The sequence below is a fragment of the Oncorhynchus clarkii genome, chromosome 12, assembly GCF_045791955.1.
Source record: "Oncorhynchus clarkii lewisi isolate Uvic-CL-2024 chromosome 12, UVic_Ocla_1.0, whole genome shotgun sequence".
Classification (NCBI taxonomy): Eukaryota; Metazoa; Chordata; class Actinopteri; order Salmoniformes; family Salmonidae; genus Oncorhynchus; species Oncorhynchus clarkii.
In genome coordinates, this window is record NC_092158.1 from 52,536,979 (window position 1) to 52,555,498 (window position 18,520).

At 42.1% G+C, this 18,520-nt stretch overlaps 1 protein-coding gene across 2 annotated transcripts in view; it reads right to left on the reverse strand.

Annotated features, from left to right (window-relative positions):
* Positions 1-18,520, reverse strand: part of LOC139420799 (SH3 and PX domain-containing protein 2B-like) — an 84,708-nt gene that overhangs the window by 20,873 nt on the left and 45,315 nt on the right. For both annotated transcript variants that reach the window (XM_071171080.1, XM_071171079.1), the window contains exons 4-6: positions 15,657-15,733; positions 6,369-6,460; positions 3,413-3,438 (exon numbers count right to left, since the gene is read on the reverse strand). In XM_071171080.1, the coding sequence (XP_071027181.1) occupies positions 3,413-3,438; positions 6,369-6,460; positions 15,657-15,733 (195 nt within the window). The remainder of the gene's footprint in view (positions 1-3,412; positions 3,439-6,368; positions 6,461-15,656; positions 15,734-18,520) is intronic.

Here is an 18,520-nt window from a genome sequence, read left to right on the forward strand (position 1 = left end):
TCAGTCGTGGCCAAAAGTTTTGAGAATTAAACAAATATTAATTTTCACAAAGTTTGCTGCCTCAGTTTGTATGATGGCAATTTGCATATACCACAGAATGTTTTGAAAAGTGATCAGATGAATTGAGTCCCTCTTTGCCATGAAATCGAACTGAATCCCCAAAAAACATTTCCACTACATTTCAGCCCTGCCACAAAAGGACCAGCTGACATAATGTCAGTGATTCTCTCGTTAACACAGGTGTGAGTGTTGACGAGGACAAGGCTGTAGATCATGCTGTCATGCTGATTGAGTTCGAATAACAGACTGAAAGCTTCAAAAGGAGGGTGCTGCTTGGAATCATTGTTCTTCATCTGTCAACAATGTTTTCCTGCAAGGAAACACGTGCCGTCATCATTGCGTTGCACAAAAAGGGCTTCACAGGCAAGGATATTGCTGCCAGTAAGATTGCACCTAAATAAACCATTTATCGGATCATCAAGAACTTCAAGGAGAGCAGTTCAATTGTTGTGAAGAAGGCTTCGGGGGCACCCAAGAAAGTCCGACAAGCACCAGGACCGTCTCCTAAAGTTGATTCAGCTGCGGGATCGGGGCACCACCAGTACAGAGCTTGCTCAGGAATGGCAGCAGGCAGGTGTGAGTGCATCTGCACGCACAGTGAGGCGAAGACTTTTGGAGGATGGCCTGGTGTCAAGAAGGGCAGCAAAGAAGCCACTTCTCTCAAGGAAAAACATCAGGGACAGACTGATATTCTGCAAAAGGTACAGGGATTGTACTGCTGAGGACTGGGGTAAAGTCATTTTCTCTGATGAATCCCCTTTCTGACTGTTTGGAGCATCCGGAAAAAAGCTTGTCCGGAGAAGACAAGGTAAGCGCTAACATCAGTCCTGTGTCATGCCAACAGTAAAGCATCCTGAGACCATTCATGTGTGTGGTTGCTTCTCAGCCAAGGGAGTAGGCTCACTCACAATTTTGCCTAAGAACACAGCCATGAATAAAGAATGGCACCAACACATCCTCTGAGAGCAACTTCTCCCAACCATCTAGGAACAATTTGGTGATGAACAATGCCTTTTCCAAACTTTTCCAGCACCTTGCCATAAGCCAAAAATGATAACTAAGTGGCTCGGGGAACAAAACATCTACAGTGCCTTGCGAAAGTATTCGGCCCCCTTGAACTTTGCGACCTTTTGCCACATTTCAGGCTTCAAACATAAAGATATAAAACTGTATTTTTTTGTGAAGAATCAACAACAAGTGGTACACAATCATGAAGTGGAACGACATTTATTGGATATTTCAAACTTTTTTAACAAATCAAAAACTGAAAAATTGGGCGTGCAAAATTATTCAGCCCCCTTAAGTTAATACTTTGTAGCGCCACCTTTTGCTGCGATTACAGCTGTAGGTCGCTTGGGGTATGTCTCTATCAGTTTTGCACATCGAGAGACTGACATTTTTTCCCATTCCTCCTTGCAAAACAGCTCGAGCTCAGTGAGGTTGGATGGAGAGCATTTGTGAACAACAGTTTTCAGTTCTTTCCACACATTCTCGATTGGATTCAGGTCTGGACTTTGACTTGGCCATTCTAACACCTGGATATGTTTATTTTTGAACCATTCCATTGTAGATTTTGCTTTATGTTTTGGATCATTGTCTTGTTGGAAGACAAATCTCCGTCCCAGTCTCAGGTCTTTTGCAGACTCCATCAGGTTTTCTTCCAGAATGGTCCTGTATTTGGCTCCATCCATCTTCCCATCAATTTTAACCATCTTCCCTGTCCCTGCTGAAGAATAGCAGGCCCAAACCATGATCCTGCCACCACCATGTTTGACAGTGGGCATGGTGTGTTCAGGGTGATGAGCTGTGTTGCTTTTACGCCAAACATAACATTTTGCATTGTTGCCAAAAAGTTCAATTTTGGTTTCATCTGACCAGAGCACCTTCTTCCACATGTTTGGTGTGTCTCCCAGGTGGCTTGTGGCAAACTTTAAACTACACTTTTTATGGATATCTTTAAGAAATGGCTTTCTTCTTGCCACTCTTCCATAAAGGCCAGATTTGTGCAATATACGACTGATTGTTGTCCTATGGACAGAGTCTCCCAGCTCAGCTGTAGATCTCTGCAGTTTATCCAGAGTGATCATGGGCCTCTTGGCTGCATCTCTGATCAGTCTTCTCCTTGTATGAGCTGAAAGTTTAAAGATACTCCTTCCATTTCAATATTATCGCTTGCACAGTGCTCCTTGGGATGTTTAAAGCTTGGGAAATCTTTTTGTATCCAAATCCGGCTTTAAACTTCTTCACAACAGTATCTCGGACCTGCCTGGTGTGTTCCTTGTTCTTCATGATGCTCTCTGCGCTTTTAACGGACCTCTGAGACTATCACAGTGCAGGTGCATTTATACGGAGACTTGATTACACACAGGTGGATTGTATTTATCATCATTAGTAATTTAGGTCAACATTGGATCATTCAGAGATCCTCACTGAACTTCTGGAGAGAGTTTGCTGCACTGAAAGTAAAAGGGGCTGAATAATTTTGCACGCCCAATTTTTCAGTTTATGATTTGTTAAAAAAGTTTGAAATATCCAATAAATATCGTTCCACTTCATGATTGTGTCCCACTTGTTGTTGATTCTTCACAAAAAAATACAGTTTTATATATTTATGTTTGAAGCCTGAAATGTGGCAAAAGGTCGCAAAGTTCAAGGGGGCCGAATACTTTCGCAAGGCACTGTATATTATGGGTCCACGGCAGGAAACTCCCCAGACCTTAATCCCATTGAGAACTTGTGGGCAATCCTCAAGAGGCAGGTGGACAAACAATAACCCACAAATTCGGACAAACACCAAGCATTGATTATGTAAGAATGGGCTGCCATCAGTCAGGATGAGGCCCAGAAGTGAATTGATAGCATGCCAGGGCGGATTGCAGAGGTCTTGAAAAAGAAGGGTCAACACTGCAAATATTGACTCTTTGCATCAACTTCATGTAATTGTCAATAAAAGCCTTTGACACTTATGAAATGCTTGTAATTATACTTCAGTATTCCATAGTAACATCTGACAAAGAGGCAGCAGACTTTGTGAAAATTCATATTTGTGTCATTCTCAACTTTTGGCCACGACTGTACTATGGCTGGACTCTTAAATACTGGTGCAGGATATGCTAATCCTAATCTATTCCAGATTATATTAAATACTGGTGCAGGATATGTTAATCCTAATCTATTCCAGATGATATTAAATACTGGTGCAGGATATGTTAATCCTAATCTATTCCAGATGATATTAAATACTGGTGCAGGATATGTTAATCCTAATCTATTCCAGATGATATTGCCCACATAAACGTAATACCACAAACAATAATAATTTATACCAAAATGTAATACAAAACTTCCTTACCTGGCTTCTTCTTTCCAATGGGTTCCCTGTAAAAGAGAGAGAAAAAAAATCATTAGATTCAAGTAAGAGGAAATATATAACTTGGACAGAGTCAGTGAAGGAGTTTGGAACGTTTTATTACTTAGAAACACTTACACCTACGTAACGACGGATATATGTCTCTGAAAACTCTAAAAATATCAAACGTTAACCCTGTGAATAACCACACTGATTCTATTTATTTAATTCAGGCAAGTTTTGGGACTCGATTCAATTTGACCACTATTCAATCACATTCAAATCTCAACTATACATTTGTTCTGCTAGTCATGCAAGCTCTAGATGAGTGAAACTAAACTCTGCAAGATCCATTACATATCTACAGATGTGTTGACCTTTGCACCAGATGAGAGGGGATATGGTTGATAGTGAGTTTCTGAAACTAGGCTGAATGAGAACATGATACTGTATCTGCTCAGTCTGCTTTATCCATTTGGACTGCGATCCTCTAGCCATTCTCATTTGTGGTAGCCGATTCAATGTCCAGATGCCCAGGGAGACTGAGGTGGCTAATTCAGCCTGACTTTCTATTCTTTCTACACTCTCTCTCTCACACACACACACACACACACACACACACACACACACACACACACACACACACACACACACACACACACACACACACACACACACACACACACACACACACACACACACACACACACACACACACACACACACACACACACACACACACACACACACACACAATCTGTCCATCTTATTTTCCTCCTGAATAAAATTCACCCTCAATCACATAATGCATTGTTCGCCAGGCAACTCTGTTATTGCGCTAGCCACAGAGCATCTGCTACATTACTTAAATGTAATATATCTACAGCCATTAGTTTGACTATTAGCGTACTGTCAAGAGTCTCCAGCCAAGACAGCCACAGCTCCACCACTAGCCTGACTTATCAAAGGGAAGCAGACGGCTAGTGGCAGACTGGAGTCAGAACAGGGTCAGAAAGGTACATTACAAGAGTTTTCCATAAGATCAAATCAGCCCTCCCCCTCACGCTAAATGAGGTTTTATTGGACCATGGATGAGTCAATCATGGTCAAGGATACATTGAATAGGAGGACCAACACATCCGTGGTGGGGATGGGAGGACTGTGTTCAATATGGAGCTTTAAAACCTAGAGCAAGCCCATTCCACTACCAGGTGCCAGACCACAAGAGGTCCTAACCAATGACGAGCTAGCAATACGGGGGCTCATCCTCTCTTCTACATCTTCCTTATACCTCTCCACTATCTCTCCTTTCCTCTCCTCGCCTGTCTTTTATATCTCCCCTCTACCGCTCCCTCTCCTATCTCTCCACTACTCTCTCATGCCTGCTACTACAATCTCGCCAATGGACAGACAGTGACATCCCTCCTTACTCTGGTAGATTTATAGAGGGCTGTATAGCGACCCAAGAGAGAAGGGCTGGTGACACGATGTCAGCCCAGCTGAACACAGTCTGCATTAGAGAGCTGTAATCCAATTTTAATAAAGACAAACCAAGGTCTTTTCTATATTCATCTACCTCTCCCTCCGACCCTCCATACCCCCCTCCCCCGTCCCTAGAAGCAGATGCTTGGAGTTTGTCTGTCTGAGAGGTAGCTAATAAGGTATGTGTCCTTGGCAACGGCCAGAGGGAACTAGCTCTCCTCCATCTGTCCGTCTAAGGAGGTGACCTGACAGCAGCCATTCATAGCGCAGTGACAGGCCTTGTATTCTTCTCCTTCCACAGAGATTCATCTCCTCTGCAGTTACTGAACACATATTGTATCAAACAATCAGGCACCAGGCAGCCATTTTGGATTTCGACCAAGGTACACATGCTGCAAGAATGTCGATGGCCAACAAACTCTGAGGAATGATAAGCATCCTTGTGTAAAATCACTGATTGACGGTGCAGAATTATATTGTTGATGTTCAGTCACATTCTATTGACTTGTGCGTCAAATGGCGCACAGCAACAAAAAAAAGCTAAATCGACAAACTAGCGCAGAAAAGTGTCTGGTTAAGATTGGACAGCCTAGATAAGATTGTAACATTACTCCCATAAACCCTGAAGTAGTTTTGGGATGTGTGAGTCGAACGCCTCTCTACATAAATAAATAGAACACATAGACCTAGTTAGGTGGCGAGAAGACTGTAGCTGAGCATGTCAAAGTACACATAGATAGGAAGCTGTTTGCTATAGCAGAAAAACCAGTAAGAAAAATGTGGGACTTGTCAAATGGTGAAGGAAGAAAAATATCATCTGAAAAGCAGCAGGTTTGATACATTTCACCAGCCATCACTGAGCAAGCAATAGATTAAAGGCCCAGTGCAGTCAAAAGCAGTCACCTGTAACCACTAGTAACCCCTCCTGCCCTCCAGGCGTCCGGTAGCTCAACAACACATACGTGATGGGGGGTAAATGGCGTGGTGACTTTATGACTTGTGTTGGCACGTTGTAACTGTCAGGCTGACTATGACACTAATGTGTTGAGTGAGATTTACAAGAGTTCATGCCGCCTCAGCAGTTCTCTCATACACTGCTCCGCTAGGCTACATGTTATGTAGCTCTCACTCAGGGCAAACCAACCGCTCCCCTCTCCAACACAGCAATACCAGAGGGAGCATGACATCATGGTCATTACACTCTATTATAACCTATTACTGATGGATTGGCTTGTTTCAACATGAAATGAAATGGTGGTCAGGAGGAGGTCCTTTCTGCTACTTCATGAAACAAAGCCTGCACAAAGCATTGTGCTTCTTTTTCTTTATTTGTAGTGTTTGTTGTTGGCCCAGTACACATGTTGAATGTTTGAATGTGCCTACTGTATAACTTATATGTATTTGTGCTGCTTGTCAGACTGTGTGACAGTGTGTTCCTTTGACAAGAAGGTGACGAATGGTGCGATGTGTAGCTTACTCTTTAGGTGGGTTGAGGTCTTCAGGACGGGTCTCGAAGAATACACGAACCTCCTCACACTGGGATACGTACACGGGCAGCTGAATCAGAGCCTGCGCATAAACACAGAAACACACGAAGGTTTGAATGTTAATCAGAACCAAATGAAGAGTTTCATTCCAAAAAGCTATGCAGTATATCCATTTTCCGAATTGTTGGTAAAGTTGCTTTTATTGATTAAAGAAATTGAGAAATTGTACATTTTTTTCACTATCTAATCATGGCATGGGGTTGTTCAATGACATACATGTATTTGTTTAAATCTATCACTTGGTTCAATTTCATGTTTTTTTGCTAAATGCTACATATCCACCTCACTCTCACAGAAATAAGTAGTACTGCTAGGTTTGACCATTGTTATGTTTGGAGGAAAGAGGGAGGCCTGCAAGCCAAATACCACCATCCCAACCGTGATGCCATCTATTTTGTGAAGAGCACCAGTCCCTTCTGCAGCAAAGTACCCCCATAATATGATGCTGCCACCCCCGTGCTTCACGTTTGGGATGGTGTTCTTTGGCTTACAAGCCTCCCCTTTTCTTCCAAACATAACGATGGTCATTATGGCCAAACAGTTCTATTTGTTTCATCAGACCAGAGGACATTTTCCAAAAAGTACGATCTTTGTCCCCATGTGCAGTTGCAAACCATAGTCTGGCTTTTTTATGGCGGTTTTGGAGCAGTGGCTTCTTCCTTGCTGAGCAGCCTTTCAGGTTATGTCGACATAGGTCTCGTTTTACTGTGGATATAGATACTTTTGTACCCATTTCCTCCAGCATCTTCACAAGGTCCTTTGCTGTTCTGGGATTCATTTGCACTTTTTGCACCAAAGTACGTTCATCTCTAGGAGACAGAACGCGTCTCCTTCCTGAGCGGTATGATGGCTGCGTGGTCCCATGGTGTTTATACATGTGTGTTATTTTTTGTACAGATGAACGTGGTACCTTCAGGTGTTTAGAAATGTCTCCCAAGGATGAACCAGACTTGTGGAGGTCTACCATTTTTTTCTGAGTTCTTGGCTGATTTCCTTTGCTTTTCCGCAGATGTACTGATTTTGAAGGTAGGCCTTGAAATACAGCCACAGGTACACCTCCAATTGATGCAAATTATGTCAATTAGCCTGTCAGAAGCTTCTAAAGTCATGACATCATTTTCTGGAATTTTCCAGGCTGTTTAAAGGCACAGTCAATTTAGTGTTTGTACACTTCTGACCCACTGGAATTGTGATACAGTGAGTTGTAAGTGAAATAATCTGTCTAAACAATTGTTGGAAAAAGTACTTGTGTCATGCAGAAAGTGGATGTCCTAACCGACTTGCCAATACTATAGTTTGTTAACAAGAAATGTGTGGAGTGGTTGAAAACTAGTTTTATGACTCCAACCTAAGTGTATGTAAACCTCCGACTTCAACTGTATATATTATAAGTCAATATAGTAGTAATATGATATCTGTATTTAAAGAATTTACATTTGACATTTGCCAGATGCTCTTATCCAAGGCTGTAAGGTTCTGCTTTCCTTTTCTTAGCCAACCTTGTTATTTTTCTTTGTGTTCTGGAATGTAGCCCTGTCTTTCATTTTTCTTCATTGATTTCACCTGTTCGTTTTTCTCACCTGGTCTCATCAGCTTCCCTATTTAGTTCAGTTCTTTCTGTTTGTATGGCTGTGCGGTATTGTTTGTTTTTGACCATTGTCTGCCTGTGACCACGATTCCTGCCTTCTGCGAAGGCTTACGAAACATCTGCTGTGCTCTGCGTGTGAACCTACAACTTTTTCTCCCTGAGTATTCACCACAAGAGAGAAATACATAAGTGCATTCATCTTAAGATAGCCAGGTGACACAACCACATATCACAGTGAAATATACAGGATACGAACATTCCATTCCAGCTAAACAATGGATATAGAGTTGTGCAAAATAAAATACATTTTCATTTACATGTTTTAAACATCTGAGCACAGTAATATTTTACACACACATGAACTTACCCATAAGCAATCATTTCTGATGAAAGAACACATGAAATATTTGTGGATATAGCATTTTGGAAATAAACTCAAATGCTGCTATTGTATTTATGCCAGTGGCAGTGGTATTGGGAGTAGTGGTGTTCACTAGGAAATATGTAGCCTGTTTCCCAGGGGAACTACTACATGACAAATAGTGATACAGCAAAGTGAATGACAGCTATAGTACAGATGCTACATTCAAATACCACGTCCTCTTGCGTAGGCAAAACAACATACAGCAGCCATTACTACCCAACCACACCAACATAGAAAAAGCATCTACTGTACCTAAATGGAGCCAAGTCCACTCTATTCTATTTCCTGTTTCTAATCTAACATCATTGATCCTTTCTCCCTGTGGGGGCCCGCAGGGCTGTGGCTCTGACCACAGCTCTGTGGATAATCTAGTGGTGGGGGAGACATGCAGGCTGACAGGGCCATTCCTCAGGAGATGAAAGGCTAACTGGCCTGAGATATCTCTCTCCCTTTCTCAGCCTCAAAGGCCTCAGCACCTCAGTGATCCAACTGATCCAATGCCTAGAACCAGCTGGTGGGTTTCTCCAACAAAACAGCCCTTATTATCACTGTGTGCAGAGGCAAGCATGCAGCACACTCCTCGCTGCCATGAGGCATTTCTCAAAGCTATCCATCTCAGCCTCAGGCCCAGCGTACTTCTGCATTTAATAAGGCTAAGTGCCTCAGTACTGTCCACCCAGAGAGGGGCAGCTCTCTCTCGCTCCCCGACAGCCTGAATTATGATATGGCTGGCCCGTATCATAAAATACTGGCCAGCCAGAGTTCAAGGTGCCCTTGTCCAGTGTGGCACCTAGCCCTTTTTGACTCACCGTATGGGAAGCCATGCCAACAGACTGCCCATGCTAAAAGTATGGGAGGATTGCCATAGGCTTAGCTGAAACCCTATTCTCCATTAGCGTCAGGGCAAGAGGGTGTGTGTGTGTGCGCGTGCATACGTACGTGTGTGACTGTCCAGTGGTCAATTACAAAGATTAAAATGCCTTTTTTAATGGGAGAAAAATCAAAATGATTCTCTGGAGTCAGCTAAGAGACAGATGATAAATGTTTTAAGTGTTGACCTCCAGAGGAGCCCCTTCATCCCCTGGTCCTTCTGACTGAATCTGGTACACTGTGTATGGGGTTAGGAAGAACATACTCCCCCTGTATTTCTCACCCCTTCACTCTGCCTGTGACCTGGTAGGTCATTAGTATTCTCCCCAGAGACTGGGAGCCGGAAGGCACATTACAGCAAATTGACTTTATTGGTGCTCTTTACAGCCGTCAGCATTAACCTAATTGTGTGTGTGTGTGTGGCGTTGAGTGCATGTGTGCAAGTCAAACAGAAAACAGTGAAGGTGGGGAGAGAACACACATATATTACATGTATATACAAGTAGATTATAGGAGTTGCAGATAGCCTAGTGTTTAGAGCGTTTGGCCAGTAACTGAAAGGTTGCTGGATCAAATCCCTGAGCTGACCAGATAAAAATCTGTCGTTCTGCCCGTTAGCAAGGCAGTTAACCCTCTGTTCCCCAGGCGCCGAGACGTGGATGTCGATTTAAGGCAGCCTCTCTGATTCAGAGGGGTTGGGTTAAATGCGGAAGACACGTTTCAATTGAAAGCATTCAGTTGTACAACTGACTCGGTATCCCCTTTTCCCTTTCTTAAACAGCATACACCAGCATTCTATAGCCCACCCTTTCCAAACAATGGCAATTCTGAAGATTGTTTCTCAATGGTAAAAGGGCAAAACTGGAGTGAAAACCTATATCCTCCAAGAATCAACGTCTCCTCTCCAACAGCAGAAACTCCAGCAAAGGTCATTCCATGCGAGTCAAGTTCAGGTTTAGGACTCACTCAGCATTTTGACAGAAAGGTCGAAATGGTGATCCTCTGAGCCAAACATGAAAGCAACTACACTGAACAAAAACATAAATGCATCATGCAACAATTTCAAATATTTTGCTGAGTTGTAGTCAATAAAGAAATCAGTACATTGAAAGAAATTCATTAGGCCCTAATCTATGGATTTCACATGACTGGGAATACAGATGTGCATCTGTTGGTCACAGATACCTTTAAAAAAAAGGTAGGGGTCTGGATCAGCGTTTGCCTCATGACACATCTCCTTCACATAGAGCTGATCAGGCTGTTGATTGTGACGTCTGGAATGTTGTCCCACTCTTCAATTCTGTGTGAAGTTGCTGAATATTGGCGGAAACTGGAACATGCGTTCATACATGAAGATCCAGAGCATCCCAAACATGCTCAATGGGTGATATGTCTGGTGAGTATGCAGGCCATGGAAGAACTTGGACAGTTTCAGCTTCCAGGAATTGTCTACAGATCCTCGTGACATGGGGCAGTGCATTATTATGCTGAAACATGAGATGATGGGGGAGGATAAATGGCACCACAATGAGCCTCAGGATCTCGTCACAGCATCTCTATTAATTCAAATTGCCATTGATAAAATGCAATTGCGTTCGTTGTCCGTAGCTTATGCCTTCCTATACCATAACTCCACCGCCACCATGGGGCACATTGTTCACAATGTGGACATCAGCAAACAACTCACCTACACGATGCCATACACGCTTTCTGAAATCTGCCCGGTACATTTGAACCCAGAATTAATCTGAAGAGCACACTTCAGCGTGCTAGTGGCCATCGAAGGTGAGCTTTTGCACACTGAAGTCGGTTACAACGCAGAACTGCTGTCAGGTCAAGACCCTGGTGAGGACGCTGAGCATGCAGGTGAGCTTCCATGAGAAGGTTTCTGACAGTTTGTGCAAAAATTCCTCTGTTGTGGAAACGCACAGTTTCAACAGCTGTCTGGGTAGCTGGTCTCAGAAGATCCCACAGGTGATGAAGCCAGATGTGGAGGTCCTGGGATAGCGTGGTTACACATGGTCTGCAGTTGTGAGGTCGGTTGGATGTACTGCCAAATTCTCTAAAACGACATTGGAGGCGGCTTATGGTAGAGAAATAAACAGCTCTGGTGGACATTTATGCAGTCAGCATGCCAATTGCACACGCCCTCAAAACGCGAGACATCTATGGCATTGTGTTCTGTGACAAAATTGCACATTTTAGATGACCTTTTATTGTCCCCAGCACAGGGTGCACCTGTGTAATGATCATGTTGTTTAATCAGCTTCTTGATATGCCACACCTGTCAGGTGGGTGGATTATCCTGGATAAGAATAAATGCTCACTAACAGGGACGTAAACAAATTTGTGCACAACATTTGAGAGAAAGAAGGTTCTTGCGATTTGGAAAATTTCTGGCATCTTTTATTTCAGCTCATGAAACATGGACCCAACACTTTACATTTTGTTCAGTATATAAAGTAAACACCTTGCATTTTTCACTCGTTCAGCCCTCTGTCTTGACCCTGGTCAAGACAGAGGGGTGCCACCCCCCAACCCCCCTCTCTCCAAACTAGCCAGCCAGACTGGACAGAACCACAGACCTTTGATCTGACCCCCCTCCCCCATTAAAGACACTCACCCAGTGGTATGGTTGCAAAGACGGGGTACTGGAAACTTTCAAACTTTACCAGTAAACTACCAGAATGTTGTTATTTTATGTAATCTATTACAAAATATCTAGTGGCTCATTTGGGTACTTGATGATTTTAAAATGAATAATTAGAATGACAACATACATCAACATAGTGAATACCATTCTTGTTTAACATGAAAGTTTCAGCATGACATTTTTTACACACATTTATTTGTCATATGTCAATATATATATATATATATATATATATATATATATATATATATATATATATATATATATATATATATATATATATATATGTCAATATGGATTTGTTTTCAATGTTTTGACCTTAAACTGGTGTCAGTTCTGAAAAAAGTCAATAGTTGAAAGAGGTGCAGAGTTCAAAATAACGAAAATAATGTCATTGCTGATTAGATGCTTTAAACATATGCATTAGGCTATTTTCTCTTGAACCATATGGTCTATCTACTATAAATTCATGGACAATATGGACACAGATATAAAGAATGAATACTATTTATTAATTTACTGTAAGTTAATAAAACGATAACAAAGTCAGTTTCAAACATCGCTGCTAATAACAGCTAGTTTCCAGACCGGACGTGTGCGTGCACCATCGTGCGCAAATAGATTTTGTCCCCCCACACCAAAACGCGATCATGACACGCAGGTTGAAATATTTAAAAAAAACTCTGAACCAATTATATTAATTTGGGGACAGGTCCAAAAGCATTAATTATTTATGGCAATTTAGCTAGCTAGTTTGCAGTTGCTAGCTTATTTGTCCTATTTAGCTAGCTTGCGGTTGCAAGCCAATTTGTCCTAGGATATAAATGTTGAAATGGTCCTCTACACCGACAATTAATCCACACATAAAACGGTCAACCGATTCGTTTCTAGTCATCTCTCCTCCTTCCAGGCTTTTTCTTCTTTGGACTTTATACGGCAATTGGCATATTTATAGTGTTACTTTTATAGTGTTACCACAACAACCGATCGAACTCTGTTCATCTTTCAATCACCCATGTGGGTATAAACAATGAGGAGATGGCACGTGGGTATCTGCTTCTATAAACCAATGAAGAGATGGGAGAGGCAGGACTTGCACCGCGTTTAGAGTCACAAATAGAACTGACTTCTATTTTAGCGCTTGGCAGCGCAGACACTTGTTGGCACGTGTGAGCAGTGTGGGTGTAAAGATTGAATAACATGTATGTATGTGTAAATGTATTTTGCAACGCTTGCGCATGTGACATGAGAGGTGTGGTCAGCATGTTACTCATACCACTCTCAGACAGTCCTAGCTACATTTTTGCTTAAGAAAATGCTCTTTGCTAAGAAGCTATTTTTGTTTATTTTTGACCATTTTTTTTATGGAAATAAGAACTGTAAGGTAATTAATTGTTACCCAAAAATGTTTTGATATTGTGATAAAAACAGCAGTATTGGGTCTATAAAGGCAATCCACCAACACAGTCAACAAAGAGACTATCGATCATAGGTGGCCGTAGATCTAAACATTGAATTATTCAATGCTGTATCCAGACGACTTTGTTAACTTCTCTAGGGTAGGGGGCAGCATTTGGAATTTTGGATGAAAAGCATGCCCAAATTAAACTGCCTTCTACTCAGGCCCAGAAGATAGGATATGCATATAATTGGTAGATTTGGGTAGAAAACACTCTAAAGTTTCCGAAATTGTTAAAATAGTGTCTGAGTATAATCAAACTGATTTGGCAGGTGAAAACCTGAGAAAGATCCATTCAGGAAGTAGGATTTTTTGTTGTTGTTTTAGTTTTCTATTCAATTCCATTACAGTATCCATTGACTTAGGACTCAAATTGCAGTTCCTATGCCTTCCACTAGATGTCAACAGTCTTTAGAAATTGTTTCAGGCTTATATTCTGAAAAATGAGGGCGTAAGAGCAGTCTGAATGAGTGGACCCTGCAGTGTCACAGAGCTTTTTCATGCGCTCGACCGAGAGAGTGCCTTTCTTGTTAACCTTTTATATTGACGACGTTATTGTCCGTTTGAAATATTATCGATAATTTAGGCGAAAAACAACCTGAGGATTGAATATAAACATCATTTGACATGTTTCTATGAACTTTACGGATACAATTTGGATTTTTTGTCTGCCTGTTGTGACTGCGTTTGAGCCTGTGGATTACTGAAGAAAACGCGCAGAGGTTTTTGGTTAAAAAGATTGACTTTATCGAACAAAAGGAACATTTATTGAATAAATGAATGTCTTCTGAGTGCAACCATATGAAGACCATCAAAGGTGAGTGATTAATTGTATCTCTATTTTTGACTTGTGTAACTCTTCTTCTTGGCTGGTTACTGTTTGTAATGATTTGTCTGCTGGGTGATGTTCTCAAATAATCACAAGGTATGCTTTCGCCGTAAAGCATTTTTGAAATCTGACACTGTGGTTGGATTCACAAGAAGTTAATCTTTAAACCTATGTAAAATAGTTGTATCTTTTCTGAATTTTTATAATGAGTATTTCTGTAATTGAATTTGGTGCTCTGCAATCTCACTGGATGTTGGCCAGGTGGGACGCTAGCATCCCACATAACCTAGAGAGGTTAAGCCCTCCTTGACAAAGAGGAGAGCAGTTGTATTAAACATTTTCTTTGTATTCAATGTGTTAATTTGTATTGAGGATGCTACTAAATCAGTATATCAAAGTCCTCTATGGAACCCAGAACAACAACAAACGTGACTGCAGACCAGACTGAGGAAGTTCTATGTGATCCCATAGAAGTGGTGCAAACTTAGTCTAAAACTATTCACATAAACCTAAACACACCCACAACACATCAACTCTAGAACCTTAGTTACCCAAAATGACCCCCTGAGGTAGCCTGACCCCTAGGCCTCCCCTCCCATGTGTACCCCATCTCTCTCACAAGTGTCCTGGCTTCATAAACAAAGGTTCTCTGGCCACATGCCAGGGAATATGTTGTTTTTTAAGAGCATGACTGAGATGGAACCACCTTTCAAAAATTCCCCAGGCAACATAAAAAGGCAGTTCTGGTTTATAGGAAAGCCCTTTAAAAGTAAACATGGCCCACTGGGCACAGACATCAATTCAACGTCTAGTCCACGTTGGTTCAACATAATTTCATTAATATGATGTGGAAACTATGCTGATTCAACCAGTGTGTGCCTAGTGGTTAAGGGCTTGTAAGCAAGCATTTCACGCTAACGTCTACACTTGTTTTATTCGGTATTTCCGCAATGTCTAATTCCTGAAGAAAATATCATATTTTCGAGGATGACTGATTTTGTTATCGTATATTTCCCAGTGGGTAATGATAAACATATAAGATATGCATGTTTTTAACATTGCTAGTGCATTGGTCTTTGTATAGAGAAACAGAATGGCTATAACAGGTCAGTGGAACTAGAAACTAGGGTGTATGAAATCCAAAACAGTCTAACTCTGACTGCCATGCTATCAGTGAGGTAAACCGGTCAGCAGGATCATGAATGCAAACCCCTGGCTCTAGTCTGAAGCTCTATCTACCACAGTGCTAATGTCCTAATACCTGAGATTTAGGTTCCTCTCCAGGCTTCTTCCCCATGGGAGGTTTTAGGGGTTCAAGTTTGGGTCATGTGGAAGATGTAATACCCCTGAATTTCCACACCAGCTGAGCAGTGGTCTCAGTCAGAGCCTACTCACCCTGCAGTACTCGTTAATAGGCCTCAGGCGCTTCATGGCCACATCCCTGATATGGCTTCTCCTGAACAGGATCTTCCCTGGAAGGAAGAAGAACAACAGTCTTTAGGATCTAATGTACATGTCTTACAAAGATACAAAGCCCTCTAGCCTCCCCTCTTATCCTATTCCTCAACCAATAGTCTCACGTTATATATAGTACATACTCAAACTGTATGATAATTCAGTATTTGAATGGTGTGGATTCACAGTAGCAATTATACAAGCAGACATAAACAATTATAAATACTCCATAACTGCAATAGTCCGTTTTTACGGATTACAATATTCACTTTTGATGGAAAATGTTACGTTTGTGCTTTTCTAATAACCAATTAGACTTGTTTCACGCAAGTGACTGATTGATCGTGCATGTAAGGAATCCTCACTATCAGTATAAGCAATTTGGCAGTACGCCCAGAACATTGTTTTGAGTACCGAAAGAGGTATCTCAGTTTCAAGGTCTCAGCTTGGAGAGAAGAAGCCTCTTGAGGTATTGGTCATTCACATGCAGGAACCACACGTTAATGATGAATTAATGATGAATAATGAATAATGTAAATCATGCAATTATAACTTGTCTGTGTAAACAGTATATAAGAGAACTAACGGGACTGCCCCGGCAGAGCTCCCAACCAACGTGTACTATGGTTTGTTGGAATCTTCTTCAGCATGCTGATAATAAAGAATGCTTCATTTAATAGGTGAAAACCAGGTGTCCCTGGTGGTCATTTCCACAACAGTTTGGTGCCTGTGGAGCTTTCTAGTGAGGGTCTGGGAGGAAAACCGGTGGCCCATTTTCTGTAGCATAAGGGAAATTCCCAACTGAGCAAAAGACGACGAGGACCCGCCCAGACCAGACCCTTACTGCGAGCTGCCCAGGAGGAGACACATAATCCACAAACAATTGAGGGACACGGCAACTGATTATGTATGTCAATTCAATTGTATGAAAATTATTACAAAATAAATTAAACTAAACATTAAAATGAAATTACGTCTATTTGGTCTGGGACCACTGTAGTCTGGGACTACTAGAAAGGTACCATAGTCTCTGGGAGGCTAAAGTCGTCTGGGACTACTGAGGTGGGTAAGGGCTGTTCAGAGAAGCCCCACCGACAGCTGTCTATAGGCATTTCTGGGAATTGTATATGTGGTCTGGGACTACTGAGTGTGTTTGGATAATACGTTTCGATATATAACGTTAGCTAGGGGTTCTGTCCTCCACCGCCCATCATAGTCTGGGACTACTAGTACTACTCTGGACTCCCGAGTGGCGTAGAGGTCTAAGGCACTACATCACAGTTCTAGAGGTATCACTACAGACCCTGGTTAGATTCCAGGCTGTATCACAACTGGCCGTGATTGAGAGTCCCATGGTGCGGCTCACAATTGGCCCAGCGTCGTCCTGACTTGCCTAGTTAAATAAACGTAAAATAAATAAAAAAATACTAGTAATAGCACAAGGTGTTATTGAGCACGGTGTGCTGTTTTATATGTATAGGAAGTAGCGGCAATAACCATTGAAGAAACATATGGTGCTTAGGATGTACTGACAGAGAATCATTGAAGATGCACATGAAGTGTTGTGGATGTGAAAACCTAAGCTTTATAATGTTATATAGGGATTATGTGTGATGTGAAAGAGGTGTGTGTCTGAAAGAATACCCTAGACAGTTCTGTGTGAGCGGAGTTTCTCGATCTATAACGTTATCTAGGGGTTCAGTCCACCACCACCCGTCGATCTACAGATAGTGAGCACTGACAGGAGAAGCCATTGACAAGTTTGAGAGGGTAACAGCTGTGATGGGTAAGGGCTGTTCAGAGAAACCCCACCGACAGCTGTCTATAGGCATCTCTGGGACATGTCTATGTGGTACGGGACTACTGAGATTTCCTCGAGAAAATGATAGGCAGCAACTCAAACAGGAAGTACCCGTGCTCAGGTCTATTCAACGCTGGTCTGACCAATTGGAATCCATGTCTCAAGATTGTTTTGATCTGGGATATGTTCCGGGTAGCCTCTGACAATAACATTGACGTATACACGGACACGATGACTGAGTTCATCAGGAAATGTATAGGGGATGTTGTTCCCACTGTGACTATTAAAACCTACCCAAACCAGAAACCGTGGAAAAATGACAGCATTCGCACAAAACTGAAAGCGTGAACCAGCAGATTTAACGATGGCAAGATGACTGGGAATATAGTCGAATACAAACATTATGATGCAATCAAATAGGTTAAACGTCAGTACAGAGACAAAGTGGAATCGCAATTCAACGGCTCAGACACAAGAAGTACGTGGCAGGGTCTACAGACAATCACGGATTACAAAGGGGAAACCAGCCACGTTGGGGACACCGACATCTTGCTCCCGGACAAGCTAAACACCTTCTTCGCTCGCTTTGAGGATGACACAGGTTCACCGACGCGGCCCACTCCCAAGGACAGTGGGCTTTTGTTCTCCGTGGCCGACGTAAGACAATTTAAGCATGTTAACACTCACAAGGCTGCCGGCCCAGAAGGCATCCCTAGCCGCGTCCTCAGAGCATGTGCAGACCAGCTGGCTGGAGTTTTTACGGACATATCTCTCCCTATCCCCGTATGCTGTCCCCACTTGCTTAAATATGTCCACCACTGTTCCTGTACCCAAGAAAGCAAAGGTACTAAATGACTTCTGTCATCATGAAGTGCTTTGAGAGACTATTTTAAGGATCATATCACCTCTACCTTACCTGACATCCTAGACCCACTTACATTTGCATACTGCCTCAATAGATCCACAGACGATACAATTGCCATCGCACTGCACACTGCCCTAT